Source organism: Gambusia affinis, linkage group LG11, assembly GCF_019740435.1.
Source record: "Gambusia affinis linkage group LG11, SWU_Gaff_1.0, whole genome shotgun sequence".
Classification (NCBI taxonomy): Eukaryota; Metazoa; Chordata; class Actinopteri; order Cyprinodontiformes; family Poeciliidae; genus Gambusia; species Gambusia affinis.
This window is the reverse complement of record NC_057878.1, coordinates 6856344-6881327: the sequence shown is the minus strand read 5'-3', so window position 1 is coordinate 6881327 and position 24984 is coordinate 6856344. Positions and strand designations below refer to the sequence as shown.

Below are 24984 nucleotides of genomic sequence, written 5' to 3'. Positions count from 1 at the left end.
TCCACCAGTTGGTCACTAATTCAATTTGAAAATACTTTATCGACCCCAAAGGGAAATTAAATTGTGTTGCAACTCATTTAATTAAAGAGTTGTTGCTGAAGTACAGCAATCTGTATTACAACAAATTTGAAGAAGTCTCCGACTGAAGACGCTCTGTTTTGCAATGACAGTCTCCTGGAGAGGACAGTCAGTGTTGTCCATAACTAATCTTATATTAAATTGTAGAAATTAGAAAATTAAAAAATGACATGTCTTCATTTTCTTTTCAGAGCTCAGCAGGAACATTTTACACAACGTGGAGAGCAACTAAAAGACAGACCAAAGATTTGATTTATTGTTTTTGGATTCATATTGTGGTGAAGAATAAGAACAAGAACAAGAGGGGTTGGGTCAATTTACAGCCCTAAGCACCACACGATGCCTGTTGAGACAAGGTGATGCGGGAGCAGACATTCAGAGACGCTATCCGAGTAAGAAGCTAGCAATCCACCACCAGGGCAGCCATTTCTGCGCTTCCTTTACCATGCCTGAAGCAAGGAGAAGTCTGGAACAAGAAACAAGAAACCATCATTATCTATTTATCAACTTCAAGGTTGCAAGTGCAAGAAAGGGAGAAACTAAAGCCTCTTTCTAATGTGCCTGATCTTTTCAATTCCAGACACATGGATTGTGGAGATCTGTCTTAAACATCCCTGAGCTTCCCCCGTCTCACACACACACACACACACACACACACACACACGCACAAACACTTCTATGCACACAACATACTTAGATGTGCTGAGACCTGCATTCAGCCACACCGTGTAGTCAATCGTTCAGAGGCGCAGAGAGAAATACCGAGCAGAGGAAGCATCATGTATACTTTATAAGTCCAGCTCTTCTGTCAGGCTGCAGTAGATCAATGCACACCCGATGTATTTCTGACTCTTCCGTGATTCATCCTCGCACTGGCATGTGGTCATTTCAAATAAATCAGAAAACACTACCTGTCTTGTGGATCACAGATTTCAAAACCGTTTTCACTCTGATTAAGTCGTCCCTCAACACTTCCCGTTGCGGCAAAAGATAAATCCGCACAACGTCTCGCAGGCGCAGCAACCCTTCATACCGCTGCTCAACACGTGAAGCCGCCCTGATGGTACAGCCTCTAATCGAACATCACGGCTGATTTATCAAAGGTAAATCTGATTCTAGTATCTTTAAACAAGGAAATATGGAGGAAAAATAAATAAATCAAGCATGCCAGAGAAGAATATGGTTCTGAGTTTGCACCAGTATTCATACAGCAACAGCAGCTTACATCATTGGCATAATTTTAGTTTCTCTTGCCTGGAAGACAGAAGAAATGCAGATGACAAGCTGTCCCATTCCTACCCGAACCGTTACATAAACTGACTTCTACAGCCAGCTCAAAGATACAAAAGGAGGGAAATGCAACAAAGCTTTTGTACCTTTCAGTAGAAACAACATTTCCTTCCAGGTGCATCAGGATGTCTAATATTTACCCATTTAAACAGGAGTTCATGTGGCATATGCGTGTTTACATAAGTAAGGTTGCACATACTCCCCGTTCCCGAGGCAACCATGAAGCCTCTGCTTTTGGTGAAATAAAATAAGATTAAATGCTTTAAGTTTTCTGCAATTAATTAACCTGAATGAAAATGTAAATCTCCAACCCTTAACATGAATAAATAAAAGACAGAAAATATATAACAAACTATGCAAAACATAATAGTTGCAATGAAATGCACTGAACAGTCAAAAACAAAAATCGAAATGAATTAAGTAAAAAAAATAAGTTAATGTGCGTATACCTCAAAATTTCTGCTGATTAAAATTACAAGGTCTTCTTGTTATAGTTTACTCTGCATCAGCAGAACCAGAACCAAAAGATGGAAAAGCAGCATTCAGTTTTCATGCTCCAAAAATCTGGAACAAACTTCCAGAAAACTGCAAAACAGCCGAAACGTTGACTTCCTTTAAATCAAGGCTAAACCCCCGGCCTGTTCAGAGTTGCCTTTGATTAATAACAACTGGAACATTGATTAATATAACTGATGCGTTTTTTTTAAGTTTTTTTTTTTTGATGGCATCCGACAAAATGCAACGTTCATTGCTTGTTTGTCATTGTGTTGTGTTTTTATCGTGTAGATCACTTTGTTGCTGAAATATGCAACACTTGATTTGACCTTATTACAGGTAATTTCAGCCCTTTGGTCTTACTTGTTGGGTAAAAGGTGAGGAAGAAGAGTAGAAGTCCAGCAGCCAAGTTCCCCAGGAAGGTGACGACACCACAGGTGATGCCTTCAGGGACCGGGTACACCGTCTCAATGAAGAGTTCGAAGAATATCGGCACACTGCTGTTGACAAATATGCCAACCAGGATGCAGGAAGTGTAGAGGATGGCTGTGGAAAGATAAAACAAACGGCGGAACCAAATAAATAAATAAATAATATTTTAAAGCAGCACATTAATGAAATTAACCTGAGTAATTCTTTTGAAAGAAAGATACGAGGGTGCAGTTTGTGGAGCAGGAATGATATATTCAACCTCTGATGGCTTCCTGCGCCACCATTATTTTATTTTTTTTACCAGCACCAGATTTATGACGGACCTTCACCACGACACAACGGTCCATTTAGTAAGCGAGGCCTCCAGGTGGCAATTTAACAGGAAACCAAAATACTGTAGGTGTTTTTTCCACAGTAAATGGCTTTCTTTCTCAAACCCAATTCCAGGGTGCTTTTGCCCCTTTTCCTCGGTGTGACATGATTACTTTGTCACTCGAAATGTGTTTTTCTGGCTCAACTTCATAATTATGATGTGTCTCTTTCATGAGCGCTGTCTCAGAAATAATTGGTTGGAGGCAGAAGGTGCACAAGCTAATAGAACATATGAGCATAAAACACGTTCCTCTAGAACAGCAATTTGTTTTTCCACCTAATTGTGTTTTCGGTTTCTTCTTTCTCGCTTACGTCTTTAAATAATTCATCTTTAACTTGGGGGAAAATTTTCACTGATCAATACATTAGCTCTGGACTCACAGTTGTTGAAACTACCTTTACGAAAAGTTGAGTGAGGTGTGATGCATCCTGTCCTAATTCTTACTCTCCACTTGGGGACTGTTTGTACCAGTCTGCCATGTCGTGCAACAAAAACATGTTGATTGCCTTGGCCAACAAATTCAGTTTCAATTTATTTTGCAATATATCACTGGTTTTAGTTCGCCTGCGCACGCCACATTAAAATGCGCCTCATGTTATGGATCCTACAGTACATTAAAATGAAATTTCTTATTCTTTTGCCAAAATGCACAGGTGTCCATTTGGTTAACAGCTTGTCTCATTTGCTCCTTGTGCACAATGCGAATGAGCAAAACCAGCTCACAGGAACTATATTCAGTATTTTCAAAATTTGCTGGGATTGTTGGCGGGCGAGTTTTATTGCGCCATCTACCGATTCGGTCCGATGTGACGCCAATGTGTAAAGAGACAGACTCATCACGCCAGAGTTCCCGCTTTCTTCCTAATCTCAGCAAAACCATGGCAACGACTGTCCCATTTGTCCGCATCTTCCTTTTATCACAGCTCCTCTGAGGCACGTCACATTCCTGAGAACAGGTTTGCAACTGGGAATCCTCGCCCCCCAAGAGGCTGCCTTCAAAAGGAGATGTGTTTTCTGTACATCGGGCCCCAAAAGGTAGGAGGAGACCCTTTGAAGGAAGATGATAACTAATCATCTCTGAGGAATGCTTTGAATATTGTAAGCTGGCAGAAAATATTAAAAAGAGAACAAGACCAGAATTTAGCGCTAGAAATCTATAAATATCCGTTACATGAACGACTTGTGTGCATTCATTGCCTTCTCAGTAAGTGAACTGTCACCCCGTAACAAAAAGGTGTTTGGGTTACATCTAGCACATGCTGAGATAGAATACCTTGTGTTCCAACTTAGCATATGTAATATTTCTATAGATAATCCTGTTTTTCACCCACTCGTTCATGTTTTAATTGTGGATTCTATGTTAACCAATTATTGGAGTGGGTTTCTATGTTGGTAAGTAGGTTTTGAGTCACAACCCGACTGTATTTATGGGTTATTTATGTATTTAGTTGGAAGTAGGTATGAACTCCTGACTGGTAGTAAGGTACATCAGTAGGGGTGGACCCATTGCATTTTTCTGGACGATCACTGATTTAAAAAAAAAAAAAAAGTCTTATCTGCCGATTACAAATTTTGGCTGATGCCAATTTTTTTCAGTCTGAAAAGTTGCAAACTCTAGCGACAAAGTTGCTAAGGTGGCATCAGTGTGGTGACTATAACTTTTTGTAGAACTTTTCTTCAGGTTAACGTAGAACGTGAGCTGTTAATGTTACAGGTTAATTTTCTAAACTACAGAAAAGTTATTGTTAGGGAAGCTCAACTGTGAAAAATTGGACTGATGTTGATATGCGATAGTAATCCCGCTGTTATGTTAGATTTACCAACGTTTTACTTTATCTTTTTTTTAATCCAATTACTCGATTAATCGTAAGAATAATTGATAGATTACTCGTTTACTAAAATATTCATCTACAACCGCCCTGATCCTAATGCTGTGGACCTCCCTGTGATAAGGGTTATGGATTTAGTTAAGGTTATGGGTTAAGACTAAGGTGTGAACTGAGTTTATGTTAGGCTTATGTTTAAGCATGTGCTGGTAATGGTTAAGTTTAGTGTAAGGGTCCAGGTTAAAGAAATCAATGAAAATTGGATTAAAGTCAATGTAAAGTCCTTGTGAAGATAGAAAGGCATGCTAGGTGTCGCATCGCAACGTCTTGCTGCCCTCTTAGGTACGACGCCAGACAAATGAGACTGGGAGCTGGTTGCATCAGGCTGCCAGTGTCTAAGAGGACATGAGCTGGAGAGAGAGAGAGAGAGCGGTTCCAGGGGTTGGGAGAATGATGATGAACAATCATGATTACAATCTGTGGTTTAGAAATACATGATTATATGCGTATTAGATAGCTTAGGGAAGGGGAGCTAAATCCACTAACATCCCTAAAGGTTGTTATCGCTGATGTGAATTGATTGATAGCTCAGCTTGTGACACCTACTTCCTTTAATCATTTTGACTTTGTACTCCAACACGCACAATGAGACAGTGACTACAGGGTGGAAAATGTGACTAAGCTTCAGTGACTGGAAAAAAAAAAGAAAAAAAAATCTGAGAGTCACCTTGATTGTGATGTTAGCGTGGGCCTACCTGCAGTAACCGGGAGGTGGGTAATTGTGCTCAAACAGGTGAGCGTAAACCATGTCGAGGACAGTGAGGCTCCTGCCAGCATCAGCACCAGAATCAGCTTCAGCATCCCACGGATGGAGTCTGCAAATCTGAGGTTCAGAAAAAGGTAAGGAGGGAGGGAAAACAACATTAAAACTCCCTGTTGTGTAAAAATTCAAAGATACATACAAGCTGGCAAGATTAAAAGACAGCTGCTCCAGAAACAAGGCGCATCCTTCACAAGCACAAGATGATACGACGCAATTTTTTCAGCAACTCGGGTTCCTCTGTGACGAGTGTCAAAGTATATTACAGAGGACACGCACAGTTTCGCAGCAAGGATAGAACATTTCCATCTCCCACTTGTTTCTGAGTGCGTCAGTTCTACTTCTCATTAGACTGGGAGACAAAAGGCGTCGAGTTGATTCAATTTGTCTCACCGACTGAGCAGGCAAACTCAAGAAACGCAGCATATTATAGTGTGGAAGGGAAGCCACTGGGCCATATTTACAAAGAGATCCTTTAAGTTTCCAGACTTCTTTCTGCAGCCCCGTCTAAATTCATTTCAGCTGGCCCTCTCTTTTCCTCTGGGTGGATGCTTGAGGAAGATCAGATGAGGCTGGATTTGCCTGTAGCAAAGACAGGCACTAATTGCTTTCATTTCGTTGGTCACAGACGAGATGCAGAAGAAAAGAGGGCTGAACTTGACAAGCAACCCGATATGAGAATAAAAGAACCTGCTGCGAATGATTGATCGGTTCGGCTGGGTGGTGGCGTTCCGTCAATGAGCTGAAAGCGAGGGGATGACAGAAAACAGCCTTTGCGTTGAGAGACACATTGTGCTCTTCTGTGGCATTTTTACAAGACTAATGGACCTTTATGCGTTCTATACGCAGACAAATTAGTTCTGTGTTCGCGGGACAAGAGAAACGTGTGAATGCTTCGACGGATCGGCGTGACAGGCCACAGAGCTCGACCTGACGAAACACAGAATGAGCAGTTCGAAACACATGGATCTCCGTTCCCAGCCCACAGTCGCACCGATAAAATCTGCATTCGCCATCTGCCAGAGGCTGGCTCGCATCCACAGCTCTTCACGCACTTCTGGTGCCAGAGATGTGCGAAAACATTTCCCCCCTGCCCCCCCGCGCCCTGCAAAAGCCCCTCGACCCTTTTGTGGAGAAGATCACCGACGACCGAGCTGTATGAATTCCAATCGGCTCGTTTATTCACACCGAGCTGCTTTTCTAGTTCCCCATCTAGTCCCAGAGTACACTCAATAAAGATGTTTGTTACCGTTCTTGCTAAATGTCAGCTGAACTTGAGGGAGTCAAGGACTCGATGCAACCTGCCGGGTTTCCCCCCCTGATAGAAAATTTCTTAACTAATTTGAATGGTCAACTTGACTGCAGTGTTTGATGATACCAATCAGAATCTACGTATGATTGGACTGAATTGACTTTTTTGTGAAGTAGCTTGAGATGAGATGTTGTGAATTGGTGATTTATAAAGAAATTGAACTGAGTTAAAATCCTAAAAAAGAAGACAGGGTGACAGCAGCTTTTCCAGTGGGAAGCTGTAAAGCTAATAGTGGAGTTGTTAGCGGCTAGCGGCTAGCCGTAAGCCCACAACTGGACTGATCGAACCTGAACTAAATAATTCTACGTCAGAGATTATTTAAAACAAAGTCAAGATATGTAAACACGAAGCAGGCATTTTCAACAATCTTTGGAATCAGGACCAACTTAGTATTAGTCTTAAAAAGTGCAATAAATACAGTGCTTAAGGCTAGGCGGGAATATTCTACACTGATCTCAGATTTATCAAAATACAGTACAGGATTTGTGTAGCCTTTAAAATAAAAGAGGACTCTAAATTCTTTTAAAACGTAAAAAATATTGCTAAAACTTTGTCTGTCTCTCATCAGAGAGGGAGACAAATTTACCAAATGCCATTTAGTAAATTAGGCAACTTGGATCTGTGAGGTAATATTCAAAATAAAAGCCAGTAGTTTCCATCTTTGTAACAGATTTTATTACCAATAAACACAAGCTCATCTAAGTAGCGTCGAATCAAATTGCATTTTCTGCTCTCCAGTGCAATGCAGGCGATGATATTATCGTTCAGGCCTGTCCGCAGTTTGAGCGCGGCAAGCACAGACAGAATAATATGATGACCAATACGCAATCACAAATCGTCCCTGGTTACAGCCAAAGCCTATTAGGCCGAAGCCGATCATCATTTGTATTTGCTCTGTATCATCTCATCAAGCTGGAGGATTTGCGCATCTCAGGCCTCCGTGACATGCAGGAAAATTACCTGGTTTGCTTTTCTGCCTCTCTTGGGAATTGTAACGGGAGGATAATTGCTGAAGCTCGTTAAGTTGTTCTTTCCGCATTCTTTGTTTCGTTTAAGAGAGAAAAGAAAAAGGCGCAGCATGGCTCTTTGAACCCGTCAGCTGACGGACCGATACTGGTTTTTCTGCCGCGTGCGTTTCACGACAGGCGCGAAGACTCGGACTGCGGCTGGTTTAACAAACGCCATCGTGCGAGCGCCCACTGGAAAGAGACAATTTGTAGGTAGACGCTGAGCTCTGTGCTCTCAAAGAGGTTGAAGCAGATTAACGGCTTTCGCTGTAGCCGATGATCTTTTTATGATAAACTGCATTGCAGATTGTCGCGTGAAATCTCCAAAACTTGGGATAGTTTCTAGAATCTAACTCCTTCTAAACTTTTACAATGTAACTTAATAAGCATAAGTTACATTGTAAACATCCAACATTAAGGCTGCAAGTGGAAAGAAAACACGATTTTAAAAGAAGGAATTAAGAGATCGTATATTGTAGCGAGGTGACAAGATCAGACACTAAATAAATATAAATCAAAGCTTATATTTGGATACAAGAGGATGAACAAAGGAAGTCAGTGAAGAAATTAAAATTCTATCTAGTTCCTATTTGTTTCATCTCACGTGAAACAGCTCCTGCAAAACTGTTTTAAAATAAGAGGGCTGTCAAATCGCATCTCTGAGATTACTTTCTAAATACAGTCCCAGTGAGCGATGATATGGAAAAAGAGAACACCAGATTTCTGTGCTAAAAAGACACTAAAACAGCAATTCAGCTCTTTGATCGTATCTCGCTTTCCTTCATCGCTTCAAGTGAAATAAGTCTAGTGAAATGTGGTTAAATGGTCGCTGCATGTGGAAGGGTTGCACTACACAGCAGCAACCTTTTGCCCACTACATGTGGTTGAGTAAACTCACTTTAAAGTCTTAATTTTTATGCTGTTTTCTCATTCTTCTTCAGAATGATACCTTAAGACAAAATATAACTCCCAATACAAAGAAAATGCTTTCTTTCTTTTTTTTTACCCTCAAATTAAAATTAAAATTGAATTTTTAAAAATTGCCTAGTGTAAAATATATATATATATATTTGAGTTGTTGGAAGATTAATAAACCTCATCAGTATGATTCCAGTCCTGTTCAATAGATTTTTCCAGCCAAAGAAGCGACGGGATAATTGCCAAAGCCAAAATTCATTTCCAACCAGAGAGGAATTATTCCCTCCCCTGACTCTCAGAATGCATAATCTGCACCACAATTTATCAGTTTTGTTTACAAATGCTTTCATCTCGTGCTGCAAACGGCCATATTGATTAAGATTGGGGAGGGGAGGGGAACGCAATGGGCTCATTTCCCTGATTACGACCTAAAGAAAACACCAGAACTGCCCGGAAGCGACGATTGGCCGTCGGCCCGCATCCATCAGAGCATGAACGAGTCCCCCCCCCCCTCCGTCTTTTGCAGACTCCACGCTTTGTCTTCACCGCGTGGCTCTCTATCCATCAGCGGAGGGGGAAGCGGTGCTTGCATCAGCATCAATTCCACTCTCTCTTTTGTCACTGGGCTCGGCTCTTGTATAAAAAAAATAAAAAAAAGAGAGAGAGAGAGCGGATGACACGAGGGGGGGAAACAAAAGAGACAGATCCTCTTTGTTAAGTTCAAGTGGACGCTCCACTGTTCTTCACATGGCCCTTATCGGTTACGACTGATGTTATAAATAACGCTGCTGAAGTGCGGGGAGCGAAGTGGCTCATCTCAACGGTTAGGCAGCGCAGTGACAGCCGAGGCTCTCGCAAAGAACACGAATACGTCTTGAATATGTCTTCAGATGACACCTCACTGACAACCGCCTTTTGTACTTCCATACTGTTTTGACAGTGTGTCAGCTGTCATACGAGTTAGACTCGCACATGTTTTGAAAGAGGAATTTGTATGTTTGCCGTCTCATTTTCCCTCCTAAATTGAAATCCACTTTGCTGCCGTCTTTTTCTGTCGCTACCGGTTCACGTTTGGATGGCCTCCTTTACATTTGACAGAAAACTGACACCAAACCCCGATTCCCAGTTTGGCCAGGTCTGATCTAAAACAACCGCGTTGGTGACTGTCCTCGTGTGTATAATGCGCGTCTTTCAGAGGGAATAAGCCTGCATCCTCTTTTCGCTGTAGACGACCTTTTCTTCTGAATAACTGACACAGCACGACATTGAGGATTAGACACAGAGTGTGTGTGCAACTGAGCTGCGAAGAAGGAGTGCAGCTGTTAATGAGGTGTTACAGTGAATGCTTATTTTCTAATTTAACGCCTCAGTGGCTCCATCAAGTTTCTACTGAGCTGGCTTGTATTAGCTTAATAAACAAACTGAACTGCCATTTAAAAATCAGATATGCGAGAGGCCGGTTGTCTCGCGAGTCTGCAAAGGGTTGCTTTAGCCGGCCGCGTTCGTTCGAAACTTGGTGTTAAAGTCTTGCAGTGAAGATGAGAAGAATGAGCATACGGTGCCTTGCAAAAGTATTCAGACATATTCCTTTCACAATCACGTTATAAATGTGAACTAAACTATTTTATGTGACAGACCAACAGAGAAGTGCAGACGGGTGTAGTAGGAGAGAAAGTTTTTTTTTTTTTGTTTTTTTTTATCCAACAATTGAATTCGGAAATCAACTAATTACAAATTAAAGCAAAAGTTAATCCAAGGTCCTTTCAAACAAAGACAGATTCAGGTGCATCTGCAAAAGTTTTTTGCCGTTTAGGTTTTGCATGTACAGATTCCGTATTTTTCAAGACCATAAATAATTAATTTTTTAGAGTGGTTACATTTCAAAATGCTGCTTTCATGTTCTTCTGTACAACGATGAAGTCTCTGTCCTGCATGCGCCTTTTTTGGTGTCGTTCTCTGCCAGTGATACAGCGCCACCGATCGGCCCGGCATACCTACTGCATCGTTTCCTGTGGCGCTGCTTCCCCTCGTTGTGGTCTGTTGTAACTCTAAAAGAGCTGTAGGGCTCGATGGCTCAGACTAGAGAATCTTTTGACAAAGCCACCACTCCACAAATCTGATCAGACTGGAAGAATTACAAGAAGGAAGATTTTTGTTTAAAAGAAGGCAGCAGACGTCAGATTTGCAGGCTGCTACAAGCCATGTAGGGGAGGCAGCAAACATTCAGAAGAAGATGATCCAGTCAGATGACAACAAGGAGAGTAGCACAACACGGATGTAGCCACAATGGATTGGTTTAGTTCAATATGAATTCAAGTGGCTCAGTCAAAGTCTGGTGGCGAATCTGTGGTAGAGCTTGAAAACTACAGTTTGTGGATGCTCTTGGTAAAATCAGAAAGAGGTTGAACTGTTTTTGCAAGACACTTTGGCACAAATACCAGCCTACAGATGTGGAAAGACATTTATGGTACACATTACAAATTTAAGAACAAAAACCTCGAAAACCTTTTCCTTCCACTTAAGAATTATAATTTAAAGTGTTAATAGAGAAGAGCACCATTACACTGTAGACGGCCTGAAAGAGTTTGTTGTGTTGAAAATTAGAGTCCATCACACACTCTAGGCATATTCTTGACCTGTTTGTGCAGTTCTTACAGGCTACACTGGTGTGATGTACAGTAAACGTAGCAGTATTGAACTTACCTGGCCATTCCTATTCCAAACACACATCCGCCAACAGTAGACCAGAAACCAATCCAGCCTGCATTCACCTGCAAGCAAAAAAAAAAAAAAAAAAGACAAAAAGAAATTGAACAGTGGGTTAAAAGAGAAGGTAAGAGAGGGAGGACAGAGCAAGACAAAGAGCAAGCACTAAGTGTTTGAAGCCTACTGAGACCTTTCAGTTACCATGTCAGCTAAATTGCCCAGGCTGACAGTATTTTGTGTGTGTGTGTATGTGTGTGTCTATAAAGGATTGTTGTCCCGCTTCTATTTAGAGGAATGGAAGCCAACGCTGGAGCATTTGCTCAAAGTCAGGAGACAGGATGCTATGGCCAGGGGACTGTCAGAGAATCAATGGCAGGTAAAATGCTGCATGTGTTGCAAACCTTCACACAAACACACAAACCAACAAGGGCGAGGCACCCAGATGAAAACAAGCAAGTGCCAGCAGCACTGCTCAACCTCCCCGGGGCAATAACTCACTTATCACCAATTCCGACCAGATGGAGGACGACACAGCGAGGGAGCAGAGTCAAAACGAGGATCCGGCGCTTTTTGCTTAATCATTCTCTGCGCCCACGTGTCACCGAAGGCAATAATAAATAAAAGTGGACTGCCAAAGTTATTGAACATAAAATGTGTTTTGGCGTAGTGAGTGATGAACGCCTGAATGCTATTGTGCTTGATGTAAATGACTTCCTGCGGAGTGTCCCTTGGAGGACCGGGTTTCTCAAAACGTTACCTGCCTCTTCCAACGCAGACGGGTAGCAAAGATCCAAAAAGAAACATTTTAAATCAGGAGAATCACAACCAAACATTTGGGTTCAATGAATACCCAATATTTGTCAATGCAAGCTTGTGCGGCACAATAGCAAGATTTATTTTATTTTTTTTAACATTTGCTCTTATTGAGGAAGTGAAACATCAATAAGCTCCTAAAACATTCCAATTCCTAAATCTGAATTATCGTGCACCACGAGCGGATGTAGAGTTAATTAACCGCGGTATTCTTAGTGCCTTGGAAAGCTTAGAAAGGGCAGATCTGACGCCTAATCATCTCTGCTATATTTAAAGTGTGTTAATAAGCTTCAGACGACTGCTGCTATAAAAAGGTAAATCCAAGGCTCCACGCTTTGCACAGCTTTTCCTGTTTGTTGTCTTTAATTTGCTCTCTCAATAATCCATTCAAACCAAAAGTCAAAACGAACGCTACTATCAGCTCTTTTTCGACGACACATTTGTTCTCCTATGACATCTTGAAAAGCCACACGTCAGATTTAGCCGCAGAACTCGCAAGAAAAGGCAGCTTCTGCATTCTGGTCAAACTGGACCCTGGGAAGTGGTTTGGAGATCGATTCCGAGGGGGAAACAAAACGAGGTAATTAAAATAAATGAAGCTCAGACGCATTGGATCGGCGTTCTGGGTGCTCAAATTAAAAATGCATATCCATTAAAGCGGGGAAAGCAGATGACTGATGAGCAAAGTGGAGCACCTGTTTCCTGAAACGTAGTTGTCATGGTGACATGAGGGCTTTTACACGCACAGACAAAAAAAAAAACGCTTTGAAAGTGAAAATTGTGGCTATCTTTATGAACGCCCATTCAAGTACCCCCACCTTGCATATCTACGTCCTATGACGATACACACCTGTAGGCATGGTGTACAGTAGACCCCAATCTATTCATGGATTTTATTTTTGTCCAAATTATGTGGAAAATTTGCCCATTCGGGGATTTGTCCATGGAAGATGTTGAAAAATATTCAAAAGAAAACGCAGCTTGGGAATCGCAAACCTGCTTGAAAGGCTGATCGGCTGGCGTTTGCAAAGCAGCCGATCAGGAAGCGCCAATCATTGTCCTTTGTGGCGAGAGGTGATGCCTGGTTCACACAGCAAGATTTGAACATTTTCTGGTGATTTTAAAAAACCTGAGAGACCTCACATATATAAGGTGATGGAAATATCATCGATAAGACAGGTTTAGTCCTACGCCGAGTACGACCACAACAAACAGATTTCACTCACAAACATTCAAATAAACATGGCCGACGAAGGAGAAGCAACGGTGATAGGTTGTGGACTGTTTTTATCAAGAGAAAAGACAGAACAAAAAGATGTCTCCACAGTCCATCTCACTTTTTGGTATGCCATGGCAGAACGTTTTGTCTTCTGTATCTTGTATTTTGAAGCGAGGTGTTTCCATTGCATCGCTTTCTGATTGGCTGCAGGCCACATGTCCCGATGTTCTTTTGAGCAGCCTAGATCGCTCTTAGCACACACCACACACAGCAGGAGTATCTTTAGAGTAGTCGTGATAATCAGAGCGTACTAAGATGTCAGAAGGGGAAGATCAGGTCTAAATCTGGCATAAAAGTCTCACCATCTGTACCAGGCTTTAGCTCCTGTGGTAGTGTCTACTGTGAGTATTGACACAATGAGGTATATTTGGTATTTGAGCTATTAAAACAGGCAGATATGAGGGGGTCTCAAGTATTTGTTGAGGCCCCTAAAGCCCATGAATATCAGGTGTTCACTGTATGTCCATTACCTGCAATATCTGGCTTAAATGATTTGATTTAGCAAGGTGAGGCATTGCCAGTGTAGCTGCAGGGATGAAGTAAAAAAGAAGCAATTCTTTAATTAATGTCTACATGATTTGTGAAAGACAATGCTTGTTGAGAGACCAGTATACTCTCCAAAGACCTTAGCTCCGTCTGCAAATCTTGCTCATGTTCATGTAAGACAGCAGGTACGTATGAGACTAAAACAACAAAAACATGTTTGTTATTAATTTTCTGGGTTCTCACATCCCTCTTGGTGTACCATCTACCAGCCAGCAAGACTTCTTTTTTTTCTTTTTCTTTTTTTTTTTGCCTTTGCTCCTGTGCTTATCGCTTGCAGAATCAATTTATGCAGCTTGTTAATGTGTCTGGGTGCATTTCCAGGTCATTTAATGGGATCTTGCATCTCAGGATGACAGCAGGGAGACCAGAGCTACTTTGTCACCATTTCTCTCCGGCCTTGAAGTCGATGCGTGTGTTTTACATCTACAGGAGATCTTGGACAAAATGATTTCGTTTATGTTTTTTTTTTTGTTTGTTTGTTTTTTTTTCTTTATACACAATCAAAACACACACATAGATAAACATCCAGAAGCAGTAGCTCCCGCGTTATCTGGTGTTAAATTATGAAAAGAGATTGATTAAATAACTAATGGACATACTTCAAGGAAAGCTGCCAAATCAAACGCAGGTGGAGTATAAAATATTACTGACATGACGTGGATTTCAACACTAGTGGAGGGCAGAGGAGAGCAGAGCATCAAATGGCCAACGGGACAAAGTCACACCTGTTTGTGTGGAGTGTGTGCTGGATTCATGGACTGGTATAAGAGTGAAAAGACCACAGTTTAACCCCATTAAGGCATTTAGACACACAGAATGTGTGATACAGTCTAAATACTTCTATTTCAAACTGAAAGCAACAATTATTCCTGCAGCAGTAAAACATTTTATTCTTATGTTCATACTAATGCTTTCTGTGACACTGATTTTTCTGTGGGCGCAAGGAAGGGAAGGTCATCTATGTTAGAAGTGCAGCATAAATAAATTTTACTCAAAAATACGAAGGCGGACAGACACGACGCCTTTACTGCTTCACATGTGATGTGTTTTTATCTGCATAGTTTATGGGTCTGAACACCTCTAAAGCTTTTCACCGACAGAGACGGGATGAGTTGAAATGTAGTTGGAGTATGTAAGCCCACATTGGGCTTCGCACAAGATGCCTAAATATGATCTTTTATTCATTCAGACAAAACGAGGTAATGTCACTAAACAAACATTGTTTTCCCCCTGACTGCAACACCTCTCCTTAACTTTAGCAGCCTCCGCCCTTCTGCTCTCTCGTTTGCCCTTAATGAAATCCATCCATCCATCCATTTTCTGTTCACCCTTGTACCTAATGGGGTCAGGAGGGTTGCTGGTTCCTCTCCAGCTACATTCCAGGCGAGAGGCGGGGTCACCTTGGACAGGTCACCAGTCTGTCGCAGGGCAACACAGAGACATACAACCATTCACACACTCACACCTAGGGAGAATTTAGAGAGACCAATTAACCTGACAGTCATGTTTTTGGACTGTGGGAGGAAGCCGGAGAACCCGGAGAGAACCCACCATGCACAGGGAGAACATGCAAACTCCATGCAGAAAGACCCCGGGCCGGGAATCGAACCCAGGACCTTCTTGGTGCAAGGCAACAGTGCTACCAACTGCACCACTGTGCAGCCCCCTTAATGAAATACATGCACAAATTCCAGCAGGAAAGTTTTCTCGTTGACGAGCACTGATGAAAAGGTTGCGATAAATTCGAGGGGAAATTAAATCTAGGAACGAACTTGTATCCTTCTCTGCGGCTTCCCGAGAGAGGCACAGAGCAGAGGTGTGACAAGGAATGTCTCATCCTCTGCTCTCCTGTGTGTAATTCCCCCACAAGCAGCACCTGTCTGATGAGAACCTCAAAATAATGCTCGTTTTGACATGGGGTTGAAGGTAAGGAGGCACAAATCATGCAGAGTGTTTTCCTCCGAGCTGCACAACAACCCGTCTAACTCAACATGTCCAAAACTCTGGCAACGTCAGGAAAGCAAAGATGACAATCTGACAGGTATGAGAAATGTGAGCAAGTAACCCAGCAGGAATAAAATTAAGACAAGGACACATTGTGGAGCTGCGGGAAAGTAGGGCTAACATACAAAGAAATACTTCCCTGCTATTATTATTAGGCCCGAGCAGCAAAGCGCTGCGAAGGAATATTGTTTTTGTACTGTTTCTTATTATTACGATTCTGCCCCCCTCTTTGGATGCCTTTTTGGGGGCTTTATCATATTCAAAATTCATTTTTTTCCGATTTTTGCAAAATGTTTTTTCTCAAACCATTTGGGTTCAAGTGACTGCTGTTTCAGCCTGACTTGATGTCGAGTTGTAGTCCATGACTGATAGAGCAATTAATAAAAGGTCACATCATATATTAGCTGAAATATCGTAAAAATTCCTAACGAATTACAAATATTTCTAAATTTGCACCACAAAATCTGTGATGTCGATTGCAGAGAACCACAAAAACAATCCTGGATGGACTGATTAGTGTGAAAAGATGTTCAATATTATGTTATTTTAAGTAACTTACAGAATGCTGAAACACCTATTTATTGATATTTTAACAACTGAATTGGTTTTTATCAATACGTTCTGGCCCAACAGGCCCTTTAAGGACATCCTGATTTTTTATCTGGCCCAAATGGAAATGAGTTTGATGCCCTGATATTTGGGATAAAAACAAGTGAATCATGGACTCACTGACCAGTTCAGACGTGTGCAAAGCTCTTTCAAGTACTTAACCGATCGACGATTTTAGTGTTTGTTTTTAGGAGAAAATGTCTCAACATTCGCCAAGATGCCAGAGTGAGACGATGGGATTCTACGGGAGAAGGGAAGTCCAGGACAACCACGAAGGAAGACACCCGAGTAACTTACACAAGGAAATCCAAAGACTGAACCACCTTCTGGAAATGGAGAGAGCCAGAAGGTTTGAAGAAAACCGAAGACTGGCCCACCTGGAGGAGGAGTTGAAAGAGATGAAAGTCCATTTAAAAAGGCAGACGGATGTTAAAGAAATGCTAATCAGCCAGGCAGAAAACGCAAGGAGCGAACTTGACAGACTAGAGAGATACAGCGATCCAGAAGTGATTAAAGCTGTTATCATTGCTTCCCAGGCCTACAAGGATGTAGAAGACATGGAGATGAAGCATTTACAACAAAAATATGTGGATTTAAAGGTGGCCCACCTCCTCAGCCAGGAAGCATTTATATCTGAAATTCAAGAGGAGAAAGCAAAAAGTAGAACTGGATGAACTGGAGACTTCCTACGAAGAGCTGAGCTCCAAGTATGAAGCAGACGATGCTCTGGTGAGGCAGGAGGGCGAGACCCAAACGTTTAACGAAGAGCAGCTGAATGAGGAACAACGGCTCCAGGAGACCCTGAGAGCTGAGAAGGGTCTCCAGGAAATGTCACAAAAGATCACAAGACACCGAGAAACTATTGCAGGACGAATTGACTCAGCTCAAAATTTCATACGATGAACTCCAATATAAATATGGAAGTGACATTTTTGAACTGAACGAAGACGTGGAAAGACATCAGGAGGAGATAGAGCAGGTGGAAAACGCTCTTTCAAAAGAAAAGAAAGAAAATCTGATCCACAAAATAAATTATTCTGCTCTGGAAGATCGAGTTGAAAAACATCTTTTTCAGATTAGTCAGGAAAGAAAAACGCGTGTGACGAAATCGGAGGAGGACGCAGAATTTATTGAGACCATGAGAGCTGAGAACGCCGTCCTCCAGGAAAAATCGAGAAAAGAGACGCTCTTCCTGCAAGACAGCAAGAAACTTTTGGAGGAAGAGTTATTTCATGTTAAACGTTCATACAACGAATACGACATTGATGTTTCTCGATTGAAACGAGATATGGAACAATACCAGAAGATGCAGCAGGAGGAAGATGCTCTTTCAAGAGAAAAGCAAGAAAAGATTCTCCTTGAAAGACAACATTCAGAGCTGCAACACCAAGTCGAAAAACTTAATTTGCAATTAATCCAGGAGAGAGAAAGAAATATGGAAAAATCAGAGGATTACAAAGTGCTTCTTGAAAATACAAGAGCTGAGAACGCTGTCCTCCTAGACAAAACAAGAAAAGAGGTTCAATTGCTGCTAGACAAGGAAAGAAGTGCCCAGGCTGAGTTGGAGTAGATCAACAGTTTGTACGTGGAGCTAAAATCTCGCTATGAAACAGAAGTCACTGCATTGAAACATCAGGCAGAAAAATACCAGGAGGAGATCATCACTGTGAAAAAAGATCTGGAAAGAGTAAGAGAGGATTTACTGCTGGCCGACACACTGACAGATGAGGAAGAAGATTTCCAACAAAAACATGTTGATGTTTTCCAAGAGAAGGAGGAAGACGGACAGAGCCAAGTCGACCTGATTAAAGTGTCGAGTCCAGAGGTTTCTTCAGAGGAGGAACTCCCTGGAGAAACCTTACCAGTACAGCCTGGTAAGGTTTCTCCAGGGACCTCAAAAGAGACCAAGATCGCTGAAGAAACCGTCCTGGAGGATTTGGACCATCCAGACACTAAACCGATGAAGGACGGTAAAAAGGGAAAATCTAAAACTTCATTTTGGCAAAAACTACAAAACATGCTGCGATTGAAGCAGCCAAAAAAGAAACAGAAGAGTGAAGACGATATTGATATTTAGAGAGGAACCGAGGAATTGAATAAGTGGAGGTCGTAGCCTCTGTGAACGGGGCGCCACGCCACGCTCCGTCAAGACCAAATTTAAAAAGTTTTTCCCCATTGAGAAACTATAAAATAGATCCCTTCCCAACCCAATTGGAAAAAAGGTGGGCAGCACGGTGGAGTTTGCATGTTGTCCCCGTGTTTGCGTGGGTTTTCCCCGGGTGCTCCGGTTTCCCCCCACATCTCCTAAAACATGTCAGTCAGGTCAGTTGGTCACTGCAAATCGTCCCAAAAAGACTTTAAGAAACTCCAAACAATAATGTGCCGTTTTATTGTTAAACTTGTATAATAATATATATAATTTAGTGGGCGTGGCCTAATTTCTCTATAGCGCCCCCTAGAATATTTTAAATGTTCTATGTTAAAAAGCCTTTAAAATGGCTTTTTCTATGTTATAGCCATGCTTTAACATAGAATTATGAAACTTGGTACACATGTGTATCTCTACAGAGCAGTCCTGATCACATTGTGATGGTCTTTATGTCATCACCTTAGCCCCACCCTCTTCCGACAGGAAGTCACCTTTTTTCCTGCTGTATGTCTTACATTTTCTCTGTTATTTATATAACAGTTCAAGCCAGTGCAAACTCACTTAAAATGATAAGGTGATGACATCTGTCAATGCTGGCTGAACAGTGTGGGCGTGGCCAAATTGCGAATATCAGACCCTTGCCATAGTCATACGATTGTCTTTAAATCACACATGGATGATCCGATTGGCCCAAACTCGAAATGTAAGACCTGTGTTCACCTCTAAAGAGCTCAAAAGTTTTGAAATGTAATTTGACTCCACTGCGCTCCCTAAGTTTTTCCGTCGGCTATATCTCCGCCGTACATCGACCGATTTGCGCCAGATTTTTTGTGAGTCGTCGGGGAGCGCTGCCGAACGCATTCACGTGTGTCGTCTGGCGGGCGATCGGGCGGGGAAGATTCGTGAAAGCTTCTGCTGTGGCGAGCGGGCGCCGGCCCTGGAAACGGTGCGAGAGCTTCCGCGGCGGCTGGAACTCCGCGGTGGCCAGTGAGCCAGAGCAGCGCTTGCTGCGAGGGCCGCACGAGGCTGCTTGCAGCTTTAATTATTATTATTTTTTAAATGATTGACATTTTAAAAACATGAAAGATAAAATCACTGTCTGTTTGAACTCAACGTGTTTTCTGTGCTCAAACCTAGAAGAAACATGTCACAATTCGGATCTTACCTGGCTGACTTTGGCTGGAGTGAGAACCATGTCCAGGACTCCAGACCAGCCGCCGATCACTCCTGTAGGGACCGCGTAGGCCAACGCAATCATCAGGAAACGGAAGTTACTGAAGGCGAGAAAGAAAACGAGTCAAACACAAAGTACAGTGTATGCAAAATAAAATAAAAAAAAAATAAAAAACCCTGTCTATCCAAAGAGTTGATGAGCTGGAGTTCTAGTTCATGGTATTTGTATCAGATAAAAGTATTGGTTAAAAAAAATATAAAATAGAAAATTTTACATTATTAAATGCTCGTCTATTAAGGAACATGAATGGAAGTGATTTAATACAGCTGATCCAACAACAGCAGGCTCTATGTATGTAATGGTTAACTGTCTCAATGTATACCAACACTTTTGTTAAGTAATCACGGTTTAAATAAAGAAAAACTGAAATTTTCTGTCAAACCTTTGCTGTTGTTTCAACGTATTTCAATTAAAAATCCAGACGCACAGCTAAAGGAACTGGAGAACTACAACTTTATGGACCTCACAGCAACACAGAGGATGGTCCCTCCCCCACCTATTACTTTGCAATTTCCAAATAGCATACTAATTAATTTTCCCCAACTTTAAAGAAAGGAAAAGCTAAAAACACTAACTAATGAGTCCAACACTAAAGAGGTTCTAGCCATTATTCTCATGAAGGTAATGCCGTTGTAAAATTACAGCTAGCAATCAAACAGCCTGTCTAGCTAACGTCGGAGGCAGGAGGCGAAAACAGAACATTTGCCACAACACACACCTTAAAACACCAACTAAATTTGACTTAAATACAATCCTTTATTCCGTATTTTATATGAGTATGCTTTAAATTCAAATATGATATCCATGCTACATATAAGATCACTGTAATTGAAATATATGGAGGAATAAACTTTGTTTTTCTTAGTTTTTAGATAAACACAATTAGATCATCCCATGATCACCTTTATTCAAATATTTTGCCAATGTTACCTTAAATCGTTGGTATTTTTACTAGATGTTTTTCATACAGTAAGAACTTCACCTTGACTCATGCACATTATTGAAACAAAACAAATGATCATCTGTAAAGAAAGAGAGGAGAAGTGTTCAAACGGCAGTGCCGATGAATCTGTTACCCTTTAATTCATTTTAGAAATTAATCATGATCAACAGCATTTTACTATTTTATCTTGCATGTTTTTATCAAGTTGTCATTATTATTATTTTTTTTAATTAAAAATCAATTTTTACTTTGACATTTTGCTGACTGTAATTTGACCATGATGCCAAATTATAAAGACCTTCTAGAGAAACAAACTGGATTGATTTGGTTTGGCTTATTCCTATCTCATTAAAATAAGTAAAACTACCCAACAGCCACATTTCCCAGATGATGATGATGATGATGATGATGATGAACTACTGGTACCATGCTGCAGGATTTAAACCAAACTCTGTGCTGTTTGCCATCAGCGAAAAACAAAACCAACTCCATAATAGCTTAAGTGTGCCCACTTCGCTTTCCTCTTTCGGATCGTGTGGCACCTCTCCACTCACATGACACCTGAATACAATCACTGCGAACACAAAAATCTAATCACCTTTACCCAGTGAGGTGGCAAACTAATTTAAAAATCAAAGCCACCTACTCGGCCCAAACAACGCCATTTAGAGACACTAAGCGGTTGACAAACGAGGCAAGGCCGGCAGAGCAGGCGGCAGACTCCAAGAGTTTTTCCTTTTTAGCTTTCTTTTGATTTTTTTTCATAAACTAACTCGAGTATTTATTGAACGGTACTTTGCAGGAGGAAAAGACTCTGTGGCTTAAATGTTGAGCAGAGAACAAAGCGAGCTTTTTGGGGGGTGGGGAGGAAATATGTGCACTCTATTCTTTCGATGGTGTCGTTTCACTTCAAAATAGTGAACAGAAAACTCCAGCTCTCTCCCTGCTGCAGATCGCACGCTCCGTCCTGAGCAACACGAAGCTCCTTGGCCTTGGTGACAGTGTGGCGGGACAATCATAAAAGCCCTCTGATGGAGCACTCTGTGGGTTTTTTTTTTCTCTCTTCCTGAGCACCCTTTTCATTAACTTGCCACAACAGCAGAAAATCAATACCCAACCACCTTTATCTTTATATATGACCTTATATAGACATCCAAAGGAAAGAAACCACATGCTAGGTATGCTTTAACTTTCCAGGTTGTGGCAGTGATGAAATTTCCTCTGCAGGAGTCTCCAAGGAGGCCTCAAAACGAGGGTGTCATCAGCTAAGTGCCATTTGTCCTTGGCCCAGCAGGTTGGAGGCGAATGCATCAAGATGACAACTTTCAAAGCCAAAGTGTGTCTGACTGGAAACGAGGGGTGATCAATACTCATGCTTTTTGTGGTCTGTGGAGTTTGATCTCCCAGAGGCAAAAATGGGTGGGTGGGTGGAGGGGCGGGGGGTGAACATATACAATGCGAAGACACAGCCAGAGTTTTAATTAGGCGGCTACTGTGGAAGCAGATGTGAGCAACTGGAAGCTCACATCAAGCTGAAGATCATTAGTGTGTGCTTAGATCTTGACAGGGTAAATGGATGAGCAGATACATCAGTGGGAAGGTGTCAGGAATACTAAGTGTGCAGCACCTGCCTTCAAAGTTACGATGCGTAGTCCTACATTTTTCATTTCAAAATTCAAACTCGGCGACTCCAGCTGTTGGACAGCTCTCCCGAAAAATATTCGTCGTAAATTAATGGTGATTTATGTCGAACTTTTTTGGATTGGCTTAAAATAGACTTAAAATGTGAACGTGTACAAATGCAGGATCAACCAAACCTACCAAGAGGAGTTCGACATAGATCTCAAACCCTGTGCTCTCTAACGCGTTAATGTCATGGGAAAAGTGGCAAAAGGAAAGCCATTATTGGAAGAAAACAACATGAAATTCCAATGGGAGTTTTCTCAAGGCATGCAACAAATGAAGCTGGACCAAAAATATCCCTTTTAACGCATGTACAGAACAAATACGATGCTTAATCCCACCAAGTTTCTATCCTGGTTAAATAAAGGTTCAATGAAGAAATCAATCCAATCTCAGTGAGCTTTAGCTATTTTGCAAAGACGAATGGGCAAGAATTCCCCCACATGTACCAAACTACTAGAGACAAACCTTCAGAAAAAGCCTCAATCCAATCTGACTGAGCTTCAGCTAAACAAAAACAGCCAAAGCTTTCATTAGTTTTTTTGTGTCACAATCTAAAGGTTTAGATTTAGTGAAAATGTTGCGAAATACAAATGAATGACCAACTTTTAAATGTTAAAATTGACTTGGCTATTCCTTTTCACTACTGTTGGTTTGGGTTTTTTTTATTACAAAATGTCCAATATAGGCTGCATTGGAGTTGGTGGTTGTAATGAAGCAAAACATGAAACATTTAAAGAGGTAGAAGTCATGGGTGCGCTAATCCATTTGCTGACTGACAATGCTAGATACAAAAAATAAAATAAAAAAATAAAAATTGTTATCAGCTAAAATCAGAATGGGCAGGTCACCCATCGTGACTGCAGCAGAACCTTCAGTTCCCATTTGTAACCTCATGTAAATGTGTACACCTCTGTCCAGAACCACCCCGCCTGGGTCTCTCTCATCTCTCAACAGGAACTCCTCCACTGGGGGGCGCTGAGCCTCTCTGAGCTGGTCACAAGCCTCTGAAAATCCAGGCGCCACAGTGGAGTGATTTCTTACTCAAGGAGAACAAATGCAGCCAAGAAAGTTAAGCCAACTCCCCGACTGCCGTCGCCCGGCTTGTCTTCTTCTCTCTCCAGCCTTTATTCCCCAGCCACTGCTGCGGGCGTCATTCCTCAACAAGCCAAGCACTGATTCTCAGGCGCTGCTGCTTCCTGGTGGCCCAGGGGGATAAAGTTGCCCTTGATGGAAAGTGTGACGGTGTGAGGGTGTGAGGGTAGGAAGGGGCTTGCAGAGGATTGTAATAAAATGTGATTCAATTTTACCTCCTCTTTGAGTCTCTTGTGGGTGGAAATAGACAAACAACAAATAGATGCCGCTGACTTCCAGGGCCTTGTCTTAATAGACCGTCTCTGTCTGAACATTAGACGCGTCTCTTGGGAATAATGCTTATATAAAACAGCAGCAACTTTATCATCCGTTAAGAATCTAGAGGGAGTTTCTTTGATAACAACTTTGATTTGGCAACAATGGCCGCCATCCATTGATGGATTGGCTCTTTTTAGGAGCGTCTAGCATCTGCAAACGAGAAGCCAGACTCTGCGGACAAAACTTTGAAGCTTCTGCAAAAACACCCCCCCCCCCCACTGACTCCTGACTGAAATGAGGCCATGAAACATTACAGCACTGGAAAAGCCGTTTCTTTGGAAATGGATCCCAACGATCACAGACACAGGTCAGGGGAGCGAAATGTTGCAGATGAGGTGTGGGTGGGTCTGTGTTTGCTGTCTGAGCATGGGGACTTTTACCTGAGGAGTCTGCAGATGCTGCTCCTGTAGCTGAGCCTCTGGCTAGCCGCGGCAACGCTGGGGGGCACGGGCGGGCGCGACGGGAAGTAGAGCAGGACGGCTACAAAAAACACCCCGATCGCCGCCAACTCTGCCACAACACAGAGACGCAGAAAGTTAGTGTCACGGATACAGTAAGACATTCAACAATGTGACTTTCTTTATGAAAAAAAAAAATGAAAAAGGTCAACATGACATTTCTGAAGAGTCCTCTGAAGACTCTTCACTGAGATAAAATTGTAGACTAGAAGACATGACAGTAAAATGAAGGTGTCGGACAATATCATCTGGTTGACACTACAACCCACTTCTCTTGGGGACGTAATCTGGTTTGTGTTTGCCAACCTGCAACCTGTGAAAATCACATTGATCTTTGCCAATACTTAATTGTAAGTTAATTTATAATAGTTACATCAAAAATGTGTCTCCACTGATAAGGTTGAACTGAAGGGGAGATTATTTAATGACTACAACAGTACAAAAAAAAACTTTCACATGTAATATATTAACTTGACATTAACAAGGACACAGTGGGCTGGATCATCTGGGAATGATGGACTAAAACTAACTGGATGTCAGACTTATATCTGCTTATTTCCGAGCCCTAAAACTGCATCTTGCGACTCATTAAATCT

At 41.8% G+C, this 24984-nt stretch overlaps 1 protein-coding gene across 1 annotated transcript in view; it reads right to left on the bottom strand.

The window, feature by feature from the left end:
* Positions 1–24984, bottom strand: part of slc49a4 (solute carrier family 49 member 4) — a 54326-nt gene that overhangs the window by 9303 nt on the left and 20039 nt on the right. The window contains exons 4-8 of the mRNA XM_044132805.1: positions 24311–24440; positions 19823–19931; positions 11255–11322; positions 5250–5377; positions 2227–2409 (exon numbers count right to left, since the gene is read on the bottom strand). Of these exons, the coding sequence (XP_043988740.1) occupies positions 2227–2409; positions 5250–5377; positions 11255–11322; positions 19823–19931; positions 24311–24440 (618 nt within the window). The remainder of the gene's footprint in view (positions 1–2226; positions 2410–5249; positions 5378–11254; positions 11323–19822; positions 19932–24310; positions 24441–24984) is intronic.